Source organism: Mesoplodon mirus (genome assembly GCF_964341445.2).
Source record: "Mesoplodon mirus genome assembly, chromosome: 8".
NCBI classification, from domain to species: domain Eukaryota; kingdom Metazoa; phylum Chordata; class Mammalia; order Artiodactyla; family Ziphiidae; genus Mesoplodon; species Mesoplodon mirus.
Window position 1 is genome coordinate 4739169 of NC_138984.1, and position 19502 is coordinate 4758670.

General features: G+C 48.7%; 1 protein-coding gene across 5 annotated transcripts in view; it reads right to left on the reverse strand.

The window, feature by feature from the left end:
• AGAP1 (ArfGAP with GTPase domain, ankyrin repeat and PH domain 1) overlaps nucleotides 1-19502 on the reverse strand; it is a 574296-nt gene that overhangs the window by 129543 nt on the left and 425251 nt on the right. For 4 of the 5 annotated variants that reach the window (XM_082631241.1, XM_082631240.1, XM_082631239.1 and 1 more), the window contains one exon: nucleotides 4204-4365. The exons of the other annotated variant lie outside the window; for it this stretch is intronic. In XM_082631241.1, the coding sequence (XP_082487367.1) occupies nucleotides 4204-4365 (162 nt within the window). The remainder of the gene's footprint in view (nucleotides 1-4203; nucleotides 4366-19502) is intronic. 5 annotated transcript variants of the gene reach the window in all.

Sequence of the window (19502 nt, forward strand, 5' to 3'; positions counted from 1 at the left end):
ATTGCTTTGGGTAGTATAGTCCTTTTCACAATATTGATTCTTCCAATCCAAGAACATGGTATATCTCTCCACGTGTTTGTATCATCTTTAATTTCTTTCATCAGTGTCATAGTTTTCTGCATACAGGTTTTTTGTCCATTCATTTTAAATTGTAAGTATAAGAAAATGATTGTTCTTAATTTAGCTGACAGCATTTTCTTTTTTAAAAAATTTATTTATTTATTTATTTATTTATTTATGGCTGCGTTGGGTCTTCGTTGCTGCACATGGGCTCTCTCTAGTTGTGGAGGCTACTCTTTGTTGTGGTGCACGGGCTTCTCATTGTGGTGGCTTCTCTTGTTTCAGAGCACAGGCTCTAGGCACACGGGCTTCAGTAGTTGTGGCTCGCGGGCTCTAGAGTGCAGGCTCGGTAGTTGTGGTGCACAGGCTTAGTTGTTCTGCCGCATGTGGGATCTTCCTGGACCAGGGATCGAACCTGTGTCCCCTGCGTTGGCAGGCAGATTCTTAACCTCTGCGCTACCAGGGAAGTCCCAAGGGGACAGCATTTTCTACCATTCTGTGTAGAACTACTGTTCTTCTGCAGAAAAGAACTACTAAAATCGAGTCTGATGAGGGCCAGGGCAGCGAGAAATTCATGGAAGGAAGATCCTTATTTCCATCAGGAGCATCAAGTATCCCCAGGTGGACAGAGAGTTTCTGGCTTTTCAGGCAGCATAAATACTGATGATACACTTTAGCCTTTAGTTTCTGAACAAAGATGCCACAAAGGTAAGGAATATCCAGTGCTAGAACCTCTGCGCTCAGCTAAGAGCCTGGGAGGGGCGTGGGGGCTCCCTTTCGGACTTGGCTGGGGGACGGCTCAGAAGTGCATCTGGGGAGCTCCGACCCCTCCCTCGGCGGGGTTCAGGCCAGGCCCTCGGGGGCCACGGTGGACAGAGGCTTCCGGTCTACTGTGCTGATGAAAGACCAGTGGACAGACGTGCCCAGGGGCTTGTGAGAGGCACCGTGAAAGGTGTGGGCAGCACACGGCTTCCGCCGGCTCACCTCCACCTGCCCTCCAACGCCCTCAGAGGCAGGCCTGGGTGGCGGCAGCAGTAGCTCTCACAGCCTTTGGCTTCTGGTCTGGTCAAGGAGGTGGCGGCACGAGACCAGAGACAGGGAGGAGAGTGAGGTTAGGCGCTTCCCCTGCGCTCCCTCATGCCCTGGGTCACTGGGGTGGCACATGTCCCTCGGTTGAAGGACACAGCTCCTGATGGAGACCTCCCCCAGACACCGCCCTCTCTGGGTCCTCATAACCGGCCCCTCCTTTCCCCGTCACCCCACTGGGAGTCTGCACCATCCCTATAGCTCCTCCCACACCCTGCCCACCCCTCTGCAGATAGTCCCTGTGGAAAATTCCCATCAACGACCCGGTTGAGGGTGCCATGTTTTTCCCAGGACCCTGACTGAAGTAGCTGAATTTTATTTTTCTTATACTCTAAAGAGATTTGAGTCTAGTCATCTGTTCCAGTGGGGTATGTCAAAAACTACACAATTCACCTACTTTATGGACACCATCTAGAGAACTTTTTGCATCTGCAATTGTGACTTTCCAGCACGAGGTCAAGCAAAAGAGAATACACTGGTAATAACAAGTCATAGTGCTTTGCAGGAAAGAGAAATATTTTTCTACAATTAAAGTTAAACAACCCTCTAAAAATATTCAATTAGCTTTCATTTCAAGAACAGAAGGCTTAGTTTTGATGGTTCCCACAGTACACTTTGATTAATAAGAGTTGCTAAGAGTACTAAAAAATATTGTATATCATTGAATCGAAAATGATCTCAATTGAACGATGCATTCTGACTTCAGAGATGCGAAAATGTGAAGAAAAAAAAATAGTGTGCCTTGGATACAATGCAATACAGCCTGTCTCCGAAAAATGACTCATTTATAGGTCGGTAGGTAACCTTTCCTCGGGAAAAATGATACGTTTTCTTTTTACAGAGAACTTGTCTTATTTTCTGTTGGAAAGACGTCACACTGTGGCATCACAGAGACAGTCCTCTTAACTACAAAGTGAGGCCCGGCTTCCTCTCTAATCATTAGCGTTGCACTTCTGAACCCACACAACCATCACTCATCGTTCACGCCTGAGATGCTGTTGTGGTTTCTAATTTGGGTGCTTCTTTGGTGGCCGGGAGTCTGTCTTTCTGTCTGCATCACTGCCTCAGCAGTAAGGCCCTTTAATGAAAGGGTCTGTGGTTGGTTTGGGGTTGAGGATCTGACTCAGCCTTGTCATAGGCTATTGCTTGGAGCACACAGTACAACCTCAGTAACTCAGGCGGTGGAAGACGGAAACATCTCAGGCGTCCAACAAGCTTACAGTCACTTGGCAAATTTTCTGCAAACTCACTGGATGACCGGGACGCTGATTTGAAACCGCAGCCCGATTAAACACGCAACCACTACTAATTTACTTTCAGGCTGTATCTTATTCACACAGCTTTCACTATGTCAGTAGGTGGGTGGGATGATTAGAATGTGTAAAATGTGTGTAATGTAGTGACTGGTGGACTTGATCACCAGTTTCTACCAAGTGGCAGACACTTCTGAAAAAAGTCATTGGTGGGAAACACATGACAGACACGGTAAGATATTTATCCGTGAAATGGGCATGAGGCCTTTCCATAGAGCAAATCTTACTCTTACCCTGGGTATGTGGGGCACAGGTTCCCCACCCTGCTGAGAGGCCATGCATCTTCCTGGCTTTACCTCAGTCCTTGTGTTGGTGGGGTGTGGCCATCTGTGCATGGCTAGGGGCTTTTTGCTGAAGTTGTTGGAAGGTGTCTCATCAATGCTCAGCATCTGTGGCTGATTTCTTTTCCAAAGGGGAAGGTCAGTGGTGTCTGGGTGGGTGCTTTGATCCATAATCATTATTTTTCACCACTGCTGATATAACAGAATCATCCTCATTTATCATAACAGGAGAGAATTGGTTTTTATTGGCTAAACTTGTTAGCAGGAAGCTACGGGAAGCAAACTGGTAAGAAATGTGGTGAAGAAGGGCTTTGAGACTCCTCCCTGCTGCCGTGAGAGCCCCAGCAGGTTCCCTGATGCTCTGAACCCCGGTCTCCTCATTATAAATGAAAATACCACCAACCAACTCACAGGATTACGGTAAATGACACAGAGCATAGGTACTGTAAACTCTGTTCCTTTCCTGCTAACATACACGTTGTAGGTCTACAGGCTCATCTTTGGATATTAGGAGGAAACAGGCACTTTCTTTAACACTGAAACTTACAGTCTGAACAAAAGAGTATTCAGAAACAGTGCGGCAGAAATAGAGAAAAAGGATATCAGTTATGAGGGTATTTCCAGCGTATATGGAATCTTTGTTGAAACCAGATTCTTTTACTACTATTGGTCTCACCAATAATTATTCATGTTATACCACCATGTTTTGGAATTTTAATTTTCCTCTGAAGTATCTGTTTAACTTGTTTATTGAAATTACATTAATTTCACCTCCCATAATGTGTGTGTACGTGTGCATGCGTGTGTATCTCCACTTGCATGCACGGAATAAAAAAACATAAGTCCATCAGAAGGGGCCGCTTCTGAAAGATCACATCGGGCCATCGCTGAGAATAAAACCTGACTTCAACAAGTCAAAGGAGAAGCAAGACAAACCGTGTCAGCGGGAATACTAATGCAGCTCACAAAACAAAAAGACTGACGGACACTAATAGAAGGGGCGTTTATCATCACATGTCGCTGAAAGTCAGAATCGGAGTGGCTGTCGTACTAGAGTGAAGTCTACCGGTGTCAGGGAAGATTCCTAAATTAGGAGGCGCCGATCTTTTTTTGGAGGAAGACAACATGGCACAGCTCGGTTGGAGGAGACACTTTTACCCCAGGTTGCCGGGGTCAGGGAAGACCAAACAACCTGACCACCTGTTATGAAGGGGACACCAGCGGTACCATCGACCAGGCAACAGTTGCCAGGAGGTAAGACTGCTGCTGTGGTTGAACAGTCTTGAGAATCAGTGAGCAAAGAGAGGGTCCCCTAGCACCACCTAGTTAACAAAAAGCACACGCACTGACCTGAGTTATTGTGCATTTGTGGTTCTGAGGATAAATGATTCCACACATGAGACAAAATCAAAATTAATTTTCAGAAACGCGGACTCTGGCCCTGAAGTCCCGGGAGGCCTTACCGTCAGCAGTGCCCGAGAGGCCATCGGCTTTGACGTTGCTGGTGCTTTTCTTCCTCCGATGCTTCTTTCTGTTGGCGTGAGGGGAGGGGGGCGGGTCGAGCTTGGGGCTGGCGGTGCTGGAGATGCTTGGGCTGGAGCACACGGAGTCACCGAGCCCCGTGTCTGCCACCGGACCGGAAAAGGCAAAAGAACGTAAAAGTCAACACTTAAGAAGGAGACTTCGCCAAAGTACTACAGCAACGCTCCTCCAGTGCCATATCAAGCTCTGCAAATAACACCTGGACTGGAGGCCCAGAGCATCCCGTGTTAAAGGCCATAGCGCCCCTGCAATTCAAAAGCAGGCTCTCCTTTTGGCATCATCCTTATGCTCCGGAGAATTTAAAGTTCTCTCTCTCTTTTTAGGCCAGTGCTTCTCCAACCTTTTTTTTAAAAATTTTTATTGGAGTCTAATTGATTTAAAATGTTGTTAGTTTCTGCTGTACAGCAAAGTGAATCAGTTATACACACACATATATACACTCTTTTTTAGATTCTTTTCCCATACAGGTCATTACAGAGTATTGAGTAGAGTTCCCTGTGCTAGACAGTAGGTCCTTATTAGTTATCTATTTTATATACAGTACTGTGTATATGTCAATCCCAATCTCCCAATTTATCCCTCCTCCCTTCCCCCCCCGATAACCATAGTTTGTTTTCTACATCTGTGACCCTATTTCTGTTTTGTAAATAAGCTCATTCGTACCATTTCTTTTTGATTCCACATATAAGCAGTATAAGCAGTATATTACGATACTTCTTTCTCTGTCTTACTTATAAAGTTCTCTATTTTGCATAATTGGAGTTCTGGAAAAGGAAAGCGGGAGGTGGGAAGCTTTTTGCTTATTTTCCTCTTCCCATAATTACTGTGATATATTGGGAATGAAGTAAAGACTCTTAGGAATACATATGAAAGTGTCATCTTAAATGGGGTTGATTCCATGTGTGCACAAGATAAAGGTATTCCTGATTCTCTGTCCTCTACCCCCAGCATTAAGTATGGCTGTATGTTAGTTTATTAGTAGTGAAAATCAGCATGCCACCTCCCTCTCTCACTGATGTCCAGCAATAGGGTTGGAAGTCCACAGTAGACCTGCCAATTTTTGATTCACAGAAGCTACTTACAAAATTTTAAAACCAGTGCACAAATGTGATCATTCACTGGAAGTGAAACTCTCAATTTATTATGTCTGTTTTTACTTTATCAGAGAGAACAGAATGCCATTCAAACACCTGAAACGAACATGGAATTCAACAGAACGGAAAAGTACCCAGAGAAAGTGATGGGGGAACACCATCCAAACGCCTCCAAAGTTCTAAGAATTCTGTATTTCATGATTCAGCATCTTTGTAACTCAAAAGACAGAACGTTCTGGGCGATATATTTCATTCATTCAACAAATATTTTTTGAGCACCTACTGTGGGCCAGCCACCTTTCCAGATGTATGGGATCCATCACCGAGAAAGACAGATAAAGGTTCCCGTCTGAGTGGCACCGACACAGTAGTGGGGCCACAACCCAGAGCTCATTATGAGGTGGTGAGAGCTGGAGAGGGAAAAGGAGGGCGCGAAGGGTGGACGCTGGGGAGGCTGCAACGTGGCGAGGGGGAGTTGCCATTTTAAGTGACAGGGTGGGTCTCACTGAGAAGGTGACACGTGAAGCAATAGTTGAAGATGGTAAAGGCGTGAGAAGGTGAATGTGCACCTGGGGGAGGAGGAAGTTGCCAGAACCTGGCCCGAAGACCAGGTGTGTGCACCTGGTGTGTTCCAGAAGCAGAGGGGGGTGCGAGTGGCCGGGGCCAGTGAGGATGGGAGACTCACAGCAAATGGCACTGGAGAGAGGAAGGGGCTGGGCCACTGTCTAGAACCCTGGCTTTTACTCTGGGGGAAATGGGGAGCCTGGCAGGATTTTGAACAGAAGGATGACATGATTTCAAATATAAAGATACTCGAAATCAAAATGAATTTAAAATCTTTTCATTTTCTGATGTTCTAGGACATTTTATCATGGACTGAGAACTGTCAAAGGACACAGCATCTTTTTAGTTACAAATATGGTTCCAGGAATGCCCTAGGATGCAACTTCCTGGTATCCTAAGACCAGCGATCCCTTCCCATCTCTGCACGGTCGGAAGGGTCAACCTTCTTTCCATATCCTCGTCACCTGTGGAGCAAAGGCCTCTGGGAGCCTGTCCTGGGAGGGGGGTGAAGGGTCAACCCACGGCTCCTGCAGGAGAACCTGCCTCAAGGAGTCCGGGGCTCCAGGTTGCATCTTTATCCACAAAGTGGCAGTTTCTTCTGCATTCTCTTTCTAACTTCCCACCTGCTCTCCACCGAAGCCACACTCACCCTGGGTCCGATCCTTACCCCCCAGGCCTGGACAGTACAGCTAACTGCAGGAGGGCTCTCTCCTGCTGGCTTGCCACCTTTTAAGTTGTCCCAGTCTTCCGCAATACGAATCTTCTAAAAGCGGCCATTCTTACATACATTTTTTTTTTTAAATACTAGATCCTACTGAATATCAGATGAAAGCTGTAGGCATCCCAGAAAAAGAAAAAAAAAAGACTAGTCTAGTTAATACTTGTGTGCAATTTCAGAAGGCCCAGAAGCTGCCTGATGTTGCTAAGGGGTCCAGGGACCCCAAGATCACTGGCTGATCCTAAAGCAACCCTTTCACATGTTAGTCAATGCTCAAACCTTACAGTGAATATTTTTGTACATTTCAAGTATTTGCGGCCCAGGTTTCAAAAATCTTCACCCTCTGACTGCATCCCCTCTGACTCTGAAGTGTTAAGAACCCATCCTGTGCCGGGTGTGGTGAAAGGCCACGGGGAAACAATGGTCCCAATGACCCTCCAATCGCGGAGGCAGATGAGGGGCGCAGGCAGAGACAGCTGCCCTCTGCTGCAGCAGGGCTGGCGTTTCATTATTTCACTCTGTCCCTCAGGTGTCCCCTCAATTCAATCACTATGTTCATTCCCAACTACGCCTCTTAATCCTTATGTCACAATCTCTCCCGAACTAACATTTCTCATCTCTGAACCCCTACCGATCCTAAAGCTGGGGCTTCCTGCCCTTGGCTGTCTGTCCATTATCTGGATGTAGCTGGCATGGTTGTTTCCCAGGGCAGCTAAGGGTGCTCACCCCCATACTGAGCCACCCGATGCTGGGCACGCAGTGGGTGCAGCATTATAACAGGGACACCTGGGTCCCTTCCATTATCCAGCAGTTCTTTAAGGTGGGTACCAATATCTCTTTTTAAGATGCTCAGAATATATACATAAGCTATACGGTCATATAACAGGCTTCCAGATATGTGAGGTGGCTCTATTTCTGGGTTTTCTATTCTTCTCCAATAATCTTTTCATCTACCTGTGTTCTATTAGCACATGGTCCTGGACGCTATGGCGCTTTAGTCACCTTCGTACCTCATAAGGTAGGGCAAGTCCCCACACTTTCTTATTCTTCACAAGTGTCTTGGCTCTTGTTGGCTGTTTTGAGCATACAACTTTGTGTATTCATCCAAATCAATGGAAAAGATATTCAACAAGGTGAGGTCAAGACAGAGCCTTGAATCTTCACTCACCAATCCACAACCAGAAGCTTTGTTGGGTGATCACTAAGTAGGACCTGGAGACATCATACTGTCTGTGCATCCAGCTCTGACACCTTTGAACTTGCCTATAAAGAATCTATGGAACAGCCTTGTCAAACACTTTGTTGAAAGCTAGGTGGGTCCCCAACTTACAGATATGTCTGCCAATTTAAAAACAAGAAAGGGAAATCCATTTAATACTTCTTTTCCTTAATGAACTATCTCTGTTCAATTAAATCACTGTTTCCTTTTCTATACGCACACAAAGCGCAGAAGTATTACCAATCTAATTCAGAATCCTACCTGGGCTGGATTTTAAACTCACTGGTTTAGGGCTCAGCATTCAGCATTTTGGAAACCAAAATGACAGGCGCCTGTTTCTAGGCATCTCCCCTCACCCCTTCCAACTGTAGGAAACGTGCCGCAAAGTAACTGACAGGGACACGGCAATCTCATTTCCAAGGTTTCTGAGTATCTTAGAATACGTGTAATTGAGGGGGAGATTCCTGACTCGCTTGAAGAAAGTAGCTAAGTGCCAATCTCAAGAAGGAACTACTTGCAAGTGATGACACCCACCTTCCCCTAAGGGACCGTCAGAGCCAAGCTCATCAGCATCCTTTACAGCCTTCCTTTTTGGGAGGGCATCCTCAACACCAGTGGTTCTATCCCCACATGGCTCCATATTTCCAGTAACCCTCTGGCTCACCACTGGGAACCCTCACCCAGCGACATCTGGCAACGTCTGGAGACATTCTTGGTTATCAGACCGAGCAGGGTCGGGGTGCCATAGGCATCGAGTGGGCACGAGCCTGAGATGCTGAAAAACACCCTACAACACACAGGACAGCCCTGCCGCAGAAAACCGTCCTGCCCCAAACGTCAGTAGTGAGAAACCTGTGGACTCGGAAGGGCTCTTCTATTCTTCTTCAACCTCTCAGACTCCTCCTCCAGAATCCCGTTCTGTGAGGGCTGGGGGCAATGTCCCTCACACCAGCGACCCTCCGGAAGGCTCCCTTTCCCTGGAGCTACCCTGGCTCTCCCCCGGGACACGTCTCCCCCTGCACCACAAAGCACGCAGGTGGGCGGGGCATCCTCCCAGCCCTGCACTGCTGCTCCAGACCACTCTTCCTCCCCGCCGAGTCCTGGCCCTTCTGAAGCCTGTGCCCTGGGATCCCGCTCGCTCCCCAAGACCCCAGGTCCCACCCCTTCACTGACCGTTTCAGGAGCAGCTCACCCACTGTGACCTGTGACCACGTCCGGCGCCTCCTGGGCACCCCCTCCAGCATCCTGGCCTCTGGGCCCCTCCCAGGTGACCTCGTGAAGCTCTTTCCTCCCCTCTGCTGCTGCACCCGCTGCTCTCCTGGTCTGGACCCGGGCCCGCCTGCTGCAGGAACCGGCCCCTCTGGGTTCTGTTCCGCGCCCCCCCCGCCCCCCATGCCCAATCTGCCCAGCTCACCTACACCGGGGCCACAGGTCCCATCTACCGGCCTCATCGGTCTTCACCGACTAACATCCGCCTCACGTTCCATTTCTCTCCCTCCCCGCGGGACGACATCACAGGCACTGCTCCTGCAGATTTCAGCCTCGACGCCCCCTGCCTCCACCTCTCCTGGCCAGAGCCCCCAGCATGATTGATGATTTCCACCCCTACCTGTGCCGCACCAGGACTCAGGCCCGGGATGGAAGAGAACAGCACCATGCCAACTGCTTCCTCTACTGTGTGGCCCCTTTATGGTGGTGGGGTAGGACAGGGGCCCAACCTCTGGCCTGTGCTTCAATCCACTGCATTCTGGGAGTAAATCCATCCCTCCTCCTCCAAGAGGCTCTATCACCCCTTCTCCACTCCCCTCAGACACCCTGCTCTCCATCCCATCCCCCTCGAGGACCCCCATTTTCATTTCACTGCAGGCAAAAAAACGAAACAATAAAAGCAGCAACCAGAAGAGGGCAGCCTCCTTCCTGTCCCCGGTCCCCATGGACTCCGGGCCTCCCTCGCCCCGCCCTGCTGCCAAGGCCGCCCCTCCCCCGTGAACTGGCTTCCACCCGGCAATTCGCACCCTCTCCTGCCTGCATTAAACGTGCTGCATCGCTGTATCATCTCAGTTCCTAACGAAACCCTCCCTTGACTCCAGGCCCTCACCCAGCCACCACCTGATTTCTGCTCCTCCTTAAAGCAAAGCCCCTGAGAGCTGTCCTCCTCCTGGCTGCCTGTACAAGGTGTCGCCTGCCCGCGTCTGACCCGCCAGCCCGACACGACCCTGCTGAGGCCCGGGTATCCCCACAGCCTCGTCCGTGGGCAGGTCCCAGTGGGATGGCGCCCGTCTCAGCAGCGCCCCACGTGGTTCCTGGCTCCCTCCCTGGCTGGGAAGCCGCAGCGAGGCCTTACAGTAGTTGGGTGGGAGGGAAACTAGGAAGCTGTGGGTCCTGGGATCCAAAGGAGGATGGCTGGGAGAGGCCCCCATCTGGCCGTCGCCCTCGGTCGCCTCCTGTCAACCCCTCCCCGCCTCCTTGGTGAGGTGGCCCTCACCACACGGTACACCCTGTCACCCGTGCCTTTGTCTTTTCGTTAACTGGACACCTTCTGAAGGCAGGAACGTCCTTCAAACCTCTTCACCAAGACAGAGACTGAAACGTCCTGGGGATGAATGATGCGGGTTCCAGGCATGTCTGTGGAACTGCGTTTTATAAAGAGTTGATTCTCTCTTGCAGAGGCTTTAACACAGGTGGATGGCACTGCTTTGGGTGTGTAACAGAGAATCACGTTTGCAACTTAGTTTTAAAAGTAGCCCCAAGCATGCTTCTGTGTCAAACCGCAGTCAGTTGGATAAGTTTCCAGCAGTCTGGAACCTACTTTCAGGTGAGCAACTAAGATGGTGAATAAAGTCTATTTACGCTGCCAAAGCATCTCCCTTAATAGACCCCTGCATTGACCACGCCCACCTCGTGGGCCCTCTGGGCTCTGGGGGCCAGCTCTGCCTAGACACCTGGGTCACGTCAGAGACTAGAGGGTGAAAATCACTGTCCCCGAGTTCATTCCAATGACTGAGAGGATGCCTATCTGACCAGAGGATGAAACGGGGGAATCAGATCTATGGCGAGCACACCAACTGCATGGATTTAAACGTATGTAAACAGAAGTGCCACCTGCACGCAGAGAGAAGTAAGGTGAGGAATCATCCTCATGTCCACTGTCACCAAGGTGAGCACAGGCAAGTTGGCCCCATGGCCTCCCTTGAGAAATAGGAATATGACTCTGGGACCGCTGCTCGGGCCACTAGGACTCAGAGTGAGAGTGAGAGAGCCAAGGTCAGGGGAGGGCCCAGGAGCGGGGCAGGGGGAGGGAGAACAGGAGAACATGAGTCCTGCCCTGGCCCCTGGAGGAAGGGAGGGAGGAGGGAGGTGAGCTTTCAGGACGACACGGGTTGCCATCTAGTAATAGAGCAATAATGATAATGATGAAATCAGGAAGCAGGACCCGCACTGCTAAGCCCCACAAATTCTTTCGCAGGCAAGGAGGAGCGTGAATAAAGTAAGGGATATGCACCAGTCCCTGGGAGACCAAGAAGCGTTTCCCGTCCATGGCCTGGTTTGCCGCTCACAGGGTCAAGGTACCGCCAAGAAAACCATCACTGATAGCTAGTGGGAAGCAGCCGCATAGCACAGGGAGATCAGATCGGTGCTTTGTGACCATCTAGAGGGGTGGGATAGGGAGGGTGGGAGGGAGACGCAAGAGGGAAGAGATATAGGAACATATGCATATGTATAACTGATTCACTTTGTTACAAAGCAGAAACTAACACACCATTGTGAAGCAATTATAATCCAATAAAGTTGTAAAAAAAAAAAAAAAAGAAAAGAAAACCATCATTGCCCGGATTCAGAGACTTTCCAGGTCCTCCTGCAGGTGAGGGAGGCTGGAGCCCTGAGCTCCTCCCTGCCTGTGTCAGTGCTCCACCACTGTGGACCGGGCCCTGGACACGTGCTCCTAACGTTTTCACTGGAGGAGGGAAAGTAGCCGCTATGAGGTCAGGCGTCCAGGTGGCCGGGCTAAGGGGATGGGCACAGAAGTCCCTGGAAAAACCAGATGCTCTGGGGTGGGGACAGTGGGAGCAGGCACAGTTCAGGGCTGGTCAGCTGGGCGAGGAAAGGCAGCTGCCCATGAACCAGGAGCACCCACTATGTGAGGGGACCTGCACCAGGGCCCAGAGGAGGAGGTCGGAGTGTGAGTCATGACAGAGGCCAGGGAGGGGCAGGGCCACGCGTGGTCAGGGAGGCCTGGAGGAGAGAGGGGCCCAGGCAGACCGTTCTCGAGGATGGGGGTCACGTCGAGGAAGCTCTTGTTTCTAGCTAACTGGGTCCTGAGTCCCAGTGCCGGTATATGAATGCCCGGCTGCTAGATCTGGAGAACTCCCTTCCAAGAGGAGTCATTTAAAATTTCCCTGGTTTAGGGTTTCCCTGGTGGCGCAGTGGTTGAGAGTCTGCCTGCCGATACAGGGGACGCAGGTTCGTGCCCCGATCCGGGAAGATCCCACATGCCGCGGAGCGGCTGGGCCCGTGAGCCATGGCTGTTGAGCCTGCGCGTCCAGAGCCTGTGCTCCGCAACGGGAGAGGCCACAACAGTGAGAGGCCCGCGTACCGCCAAAAAAAAAAAATTCCCCAGGTTTAAAATATGAGCAATCAAAACTCACTAGGCATCTATGCTGTGCTTTTCCATTTCCAACAGACTCCGCTTGCCTGACAAGGTATCCTTCAAACTGAAGAGGCCCCAAAAGCCCAGCCCCAGACACTGAAAACGAGCCCACAGAACGCAGTACAAATAACGCATCTTATTCTGTATCAACTACTGGGCATCGGGACAGACAGTACCGTCGACAGCCTTAAATACGGGAGGGCGCATGCAGAGAGCAGAGGGCGGGGGGACGCCGAAAGAAGAAAGCCAAGCCAAATTAAAAAAGGCAAGCGCCTCATGACGCCACCTCTAAACCGGCTTTGACGGAGGGACCGGAGCCCCAGAGACGAGACGCCGAGCCGGGATAGGCCGGTCCACTGCCGTCCCAAGCGCTCAATGCTGGCCATTAGTTCTTCCCAATCGGGCATCAATGTTCAACGCACACCCCAAAAAATATATAATACAAGCAATAATGATAACAATCTGCAGTCTCTCCGAGCTTCAGTACGTGAAGTATGAGTCAAAGAAGCAGTTTCACTTTTCACTCGGAGAGCTGACAAGCATGACTAGAGGGGGAATAAAATAACATTCCGTTCGCATAAATATCAAGCAGCCTGCTTGAGACTGATGGGCCAGGAATGTATTCTTAGCCATCATTCCGGCAGACAGGCCCAAGGACACTCATAACTTATTTTACAATCATTTAGTTTCAGCTCAAGTGGAAAACGTGACAACTTATCTCTGCTGACAAGATGCCATATCAAACCTTACAATTAACTCTCGTCCGATTATCTGCCCAACCGATCATTAGCTGGGCCATTTTTTGATGAACTGTTGCAGAGAGCATGCCTCGGTGATGGCCGTCAGTGCCAGGTGTGTGGATAGGTCTTCTGCTATCCCGGCTGATATTCAAACAGACCGGGCTCCATGCCTGTGATACCCATGGCCCTGCTTCTCCCAAGGGTCTCCAAATGTGTACGCCGGGGGAGGTGTCCTCCTGCACCTCGCTGGGAACGAGCGGGGCTTCCCTGCGACCGTATGACCGCAACAACTACGGGCGTTCCTACCGCCACTGCACGTCCAACGCACTTCCCCGATCCCCACTCTGGAGTTCGTTTCAGGGAGCTGTGGACCCTCTGGAGGGAGGTCTCCCTCCACTCTTCCATACTGGGCTTCATTTGGAGAGTGGACACCAAGAATTTGCTGCAGGGAGCCCGCCACACTATCTGGAGGAGCTGCCAGGGGTTCTGAGGGCAGGCTGGCTGTTATTTCCTGTGTGTTGATGAAAGATAGGAATTGCTTTAAAAATGCATGTTCACAAGAAGCCTGAATCTCTATTTAAAAAAAAAAAGGAAAAAAGGACCGACCATGAATGCATATTAGCTCTCCTCTCTCTCACTTTCACATAGTCCCTAAGTTACTCATCGGGCAGAATCAGGAACAATATATTACTAAAAATCTTTGTTTTTTGGTATTACAAGAATTCAAAATGATCAAAGGCAGGGCTATTTGTCGGTGCCGGGTTGGAGCGGAGGGAATCAATTGAGGGTTAAAACCTTCCAAAAACTCAAGATGAAGTCACTGTAGGAGCTAGTTAATTAAAACCTATTCCCTACAAGACAAAGCCGACAATATAAAGCTAATTTGGATCTTCACTAAGGGCTCTGTTCTTTCTGAAGCTCAGAGAGATGTGCGGGCTGGTAAATAAAGAACAGGCCACCTCTGCCATCCAAGGAAATCACAACATCCCGGCTGCTGTTAAAAGGTGAGTGTGAAGTGAAGTTCAAAACCTCACCCCTTCTCACAGTCCTTTTGACGGGAGCTTTCAACAGGAGGAGGTTTACTTGAATCCCCATCTCTGAAGATGTTTCAGAGCCCGGCATATTGTCCGGTTCCCTTTGCAGCTAGCGGCGCTCACACAGAGGTACACGGTGTCAGAGGAAGGGGCAGCGGGGACACTGCGGGGGGCCCAGGAAGATGACAGGTGTCGGGGAAAAGGGAGAGACAACACAGTGTTAGACTGAGTTACAAAAGTGGGAGGAAAGGAATACAATAGGAGGGGCCAGAATGGAGAGGAAACAGAGGGAGAAGTATTTCCTACCCGGGCTGCGTTCAGTTACATCCAGAGGTCTCTGTAAACGATGCTGAATACGTTGGAATTGGTCTTCATTTACATGAAGCCCTTACTTACTGAAACATGTTTCTAGGACAGCCTTAAAGAAAAAAAAAAAACAAACCCACAAATTCTGATCGCTAATTAGGGTACGGGGTTTCATTTTGAGGCAATGAAAAATGTTCTATGATTGACTGTGGCGATGGTTGCACATTTCTGTGAATATACTAAAAGTACTGAATTGTAGACTTTAAATGGATGAAGTTTATGTGCTGTGAGTTTTAGCTCAGTAAAGCTATTTTAAAACAAAAGAAAAGGGCGGAGGTCCATTGTGTTAAATGCTACAACGCAACCAAACAGGGAAGACAAAAGAAGGTAATGGAAGGTACTAGCAAGATGCAGGTTTGGTGTCAGAGCAGGGGGTCCAGGGGGACCTGAGGACACTCAGAAACTTAAGCTAAGGCCGTTCACAAGACTTAGGTCACAAAGTTGAGTGTGGGGACTGGATGTGGCTGCCTGGGCCTCCAGACAGCCACCAGGACCTGGTTCCAGGTCTCAGATAAAAGGTGGACCCTGGGATGTTCCGTCCTCCTCTGAGGGAGCCATCCCGGCCTCCCCCTTGTCCTGTGCAGTGAGCACACGTCCAAGGGCGGAGCAGCCCCACTGCTCTCAAGTTTCCTCACATCCTCCCCCTCCCTGAGCTATATCCGCCTCCCCTCTGGCCTCCTGGTGCGTGCCGTTTCCTTGCACCCAGAATCACCTTGTCACCCGTCCCTTCTTGCCCACTACGGCAGCCTCTGTAAGCATATCCTTGAGTCCCTTTAGTTTTGCCTCATGCTGGATGGTCAGCCTGTATTCATACCATCACCCGATCTGGGGACTGCGAGTCAGGATTTCATATTTCAGGGTCAAAAAATTAAATTGTTCTCTAGTTGATATTTAGCTGAATCAAGCGCACAAAGTTTAAATTAATCCAGTGTACTCTGAAAAAGTGTAAAGGCACTCTGAGCAGTACCGTTCGGTGGAAATAAAATCACTTCAAGGGATTCCTGCATCTCGTTTTACATAATCAGCCATAACCATTTCTCAAGTGGGGCGCTTACGGCTGCTAAATGACAAAGAGATTCTCTTTCACATGGGAGGCTCCACTGGCTGAGCAGGTTGGGGAAGGGCTGAGATGTCTAGAAGAAAACTCAATTAGATAGAGAAGTTAATTAAATGCATGATCCCTCTTTGCTAACGTAAATTTCCCATCTTTAGAAACTTAGCTGTTTCTATGAAAAGTCACCTGGAATCAAATTCCCAACTCCTGCACACGAAATGGTCCTGTCTAAGGCAGGAAAGGCCAGCTTCGGTTCTGCAAGTCCCCAGCGGGCTCTGTCCAGGGTCCTGAATATGTTCACTTGGTTCCTTCTTCCCAAGGTACAGAAATACAACAAAACAAGGCTGTTTCTTCATGACCCATCCCTGCTCTTAATCTACTGATATCATGTGGTTTGAAAAAGTAGAGCGATGGTGTCCCCAGATTTAAGAAAACCTGATATACGGATGCCCAGACTAAAACAGGAGGTCATTTGGTTGTGATATACCATCCCATTGCTCCAGGATCACATGTCAAAAAGGTAAATAATCTAAAGAGTAGAGTGTGCTTGAGTGTGCTTAACTATTTGCCTAATGCTTAATGGATTGAAAAATTCTGACCATAAATCAATACTTTTCATATATTTTCCATATTCGGAATTATTGCATAAGGGCAGTTTTCAAGGGATGGGCCCAAGGAAATGAGTATCTGTGGGGCTCTGGATACCTGATGCTAAACTGCTCCCAGAAGCTTTGTGCTCCCCCCACGGCAGTGTGCGAAGGCATCCAAACCATCAAGTCCCTGAAGCCGAGGAGCTGATTCACATTTCAGCTCCTACCCTGACCATTTCCTGATGAAGAAGTCCATGGTCCTCAAAATGGACAATATCAAGTGGCCCAAGAGGGATGCAGATGGGGGGCAGGGAGAGAACCCCAGGACGAGTTCCAGAGAAGGAACTAGCATAGCTGTGGAATCACAAAAGCAGTTCAAAATCCCACCTGGCTATGTGACTGGGTAGTTCATCTCTTTTGGCCTCAGTATCTCCACATGTAAAATGGGCAAAACAGCACTCCTGAACGCCTGCCCTTGGCCTGCCACACCCCGACCTCTCCTTCTCCATCCTGGCCAACACCAACTCCACCCTCCAGGTGTGCAGGCCAACGGCCCGGGTCCATCCTGACTCTTCTCCTCCTCTCACGTCCCACACCAATCCAAGAGGACACACCACCACACAGGGCTTGGACCCTGTGCTCAGTGTGGTACTGACCAACTGCCAGACAAATGGGTGGACAGACAGACCCACGCACCCCGTCAGGCTCTCTTCTAGAGCTGTTAACAATGGAAGTAAATAAGACAAAGCTCCTGTCCTAGATAGCTGATGTCCTAGTGAGGGGATATTATCAATAAACACACACTAGACACAGACTCACACATTAGAGGGATGATGACAGATGCTGAGTGGACGGGTAACCTAGGTGGGCGTGGAGGGTCACTGACATGCTTTTTGCCTCCTTTAATCCTGAAAACCATGTAAACATGGCCACAAAGGGCAATCAAGTTTTTTAAAACAATAGTCGTCCACAAATAACAACTGTTGGTGAGGACGTGGAGAAAAGGGAACCCTTCTACACTGTTGGTGGGCATGTAAATTGGTGCAGCCATTATGGAGGTTTCTCAAAAAACTAAAAATAGAACTACCATAGGAGCCAGCAATTCTAATCCTGGGTAGAATTTATTTAAAAAAAATAAACAAACAAAAGCCACTAATTCAAAAAGATACATGCATCCCAATGTTTACAGCAGCATTATTTACAATTGCCAAGATATGGAAGCAACCTAAGTGTCCATCAACAGATGAATGGATAAAGAAGGTGTGAGATATCTATCTACCTCTATCTATACATCTAGATTACCCACACAATGGAATACTACTCAGTCATAAAAAAGAATGAAAATTTGCCATCTGCAACAACATGGATGGCCTTGGAGGGTATTAGTGAAATAAGTCAGACAGAGAAAAACAAATACTGGTATCACTTATATGTGGAGTCTAAAAAAACTAACTAGTGAAGATAGTAAAAAAGAAACAGACTCACAGATATAGAGAACAAACTAGTGGTTACCAGTGGGGAGAGGAAAGGGGGGAGGGCAAGACAGGGGTAGGGGATTAAGAGGAACAAACCACTATGTATAAAATAAACTACAAGGGGGCTTCCCTGGTGGCGCAGTGGTTGAGAGTCCGCCTGCCGATGCAGGGGACACGGGTTCGTGCCCCGGTCCGGGAAGATCCCACATGCCGCGGAGCGGCTGGGCCCGTGAGCCATGGCCGCTGAGCCTGCGCGTCCGGAGCCTGTGTTCCGCAATGGGAGAGGCCACAACAGTGAGAGGCCCGCGTACCGCAAAAAATAAAAAATAAAAAAAATAAACTACAAGGGTATATTGTACAGCACAGGGAACACTGCCAATAGTCTGTAATAATTATAAATGAAATAAAACCGTTAAAAATTGTGAATCACTATGTTGTATACCTGAATCTTACCTAACATTGGACGTCAACTACACGTCAATTAAAAAAAAAGAAAAAATAATAATCATCCAATAAGTTGAAACTAAGGAATCTGAACACAGAACTGCAACACAAAAAACATACATTACTGGTACCAAAAGAAGATTATACATTTAGGGGGAAAAGTTCTGATAACTTTTTTTTTTTTGCGGTACGCGGGCCTCTCACTGTTGTGGCCTCTCCCGTTGCAGAGCACAGGCTCCGGACGCACAGGTTCAGCGGCCACGGCTCACGGGCCCAGCTGCTCCGCGGCATGTGGGATCTTCCCGGACCGGGGCACGAACCCGTGTCCCCTGCATCAGCAGGCGGACTCTCAACCACTGCGCCACCAGGGAAGCCCTCTGATAACTATTAGAGAGGACCTGGGATGTTCACTCTTAGACATCCCAAGATTAAAGCTGGACGAAGTTCACTGCCGCCAGCAGACAGCTCACGGATTCCTGCCGGGGTGGGAGCCCAGGGCCAGACGACCCTCCTCGTGAAGTCCTCCTGGCCCCTCTTCCCAGCTCCCACACAACACTGCACCCCTTTCATTGCCTTCTGAGTGCCGTGATTTGGTTCTGGGGGATGCTTCCCTTATTTGGTGGTGTCCCTCTGAGTTTTAACTTCTTTATGTATGCTTAGCAGCCAGTAGGCACCAAACACCAAAAACGGATGCTCAGTAAAAAGTCTTTCAAAAAAAAGAATTGCCAAAACACAAACTGCAGCGCACACACACAAACAAAAAAACAAAAAAATCCACAACAAACAAACAAAAAACCCATACATTTAAGGAAAGTCTTTGAATGCTGGAAGAAACAAAAATCCGTATATCTATCATTGTATATCTATGACCTAGAGGTTTTAGATATTATTTAAATGCCAGCTGAAAAATGTGCATTAAATATCCTCACAGTTTTGAACCCTTTGTAGAATAAATGATTACCCTATGGAGATGATAAATTGTATCTTCTTTTTAAAAAGATCTAGATTTCCCTTGGGCATCATCACGTGTAACACTATGTTATGTTTCAACTCAACGGATGTTTTTTTTTATTTTGGATGAAATCAAATGGTAATTTGCAAAGTCATAGAAATAGTATCTTCTCAACATTTAAAATGATACTTGAAAAACTTCTTGTTCTATGTCATCTCACTACTGTCTCCTAAACCGTGGGACAGGAGGTTTGATTGAGGTTCCCAAGCCTTTGTTGATGCTGGGTGGCACGCCAGTGAGAGATGGTATCAGGTGCCTCAAA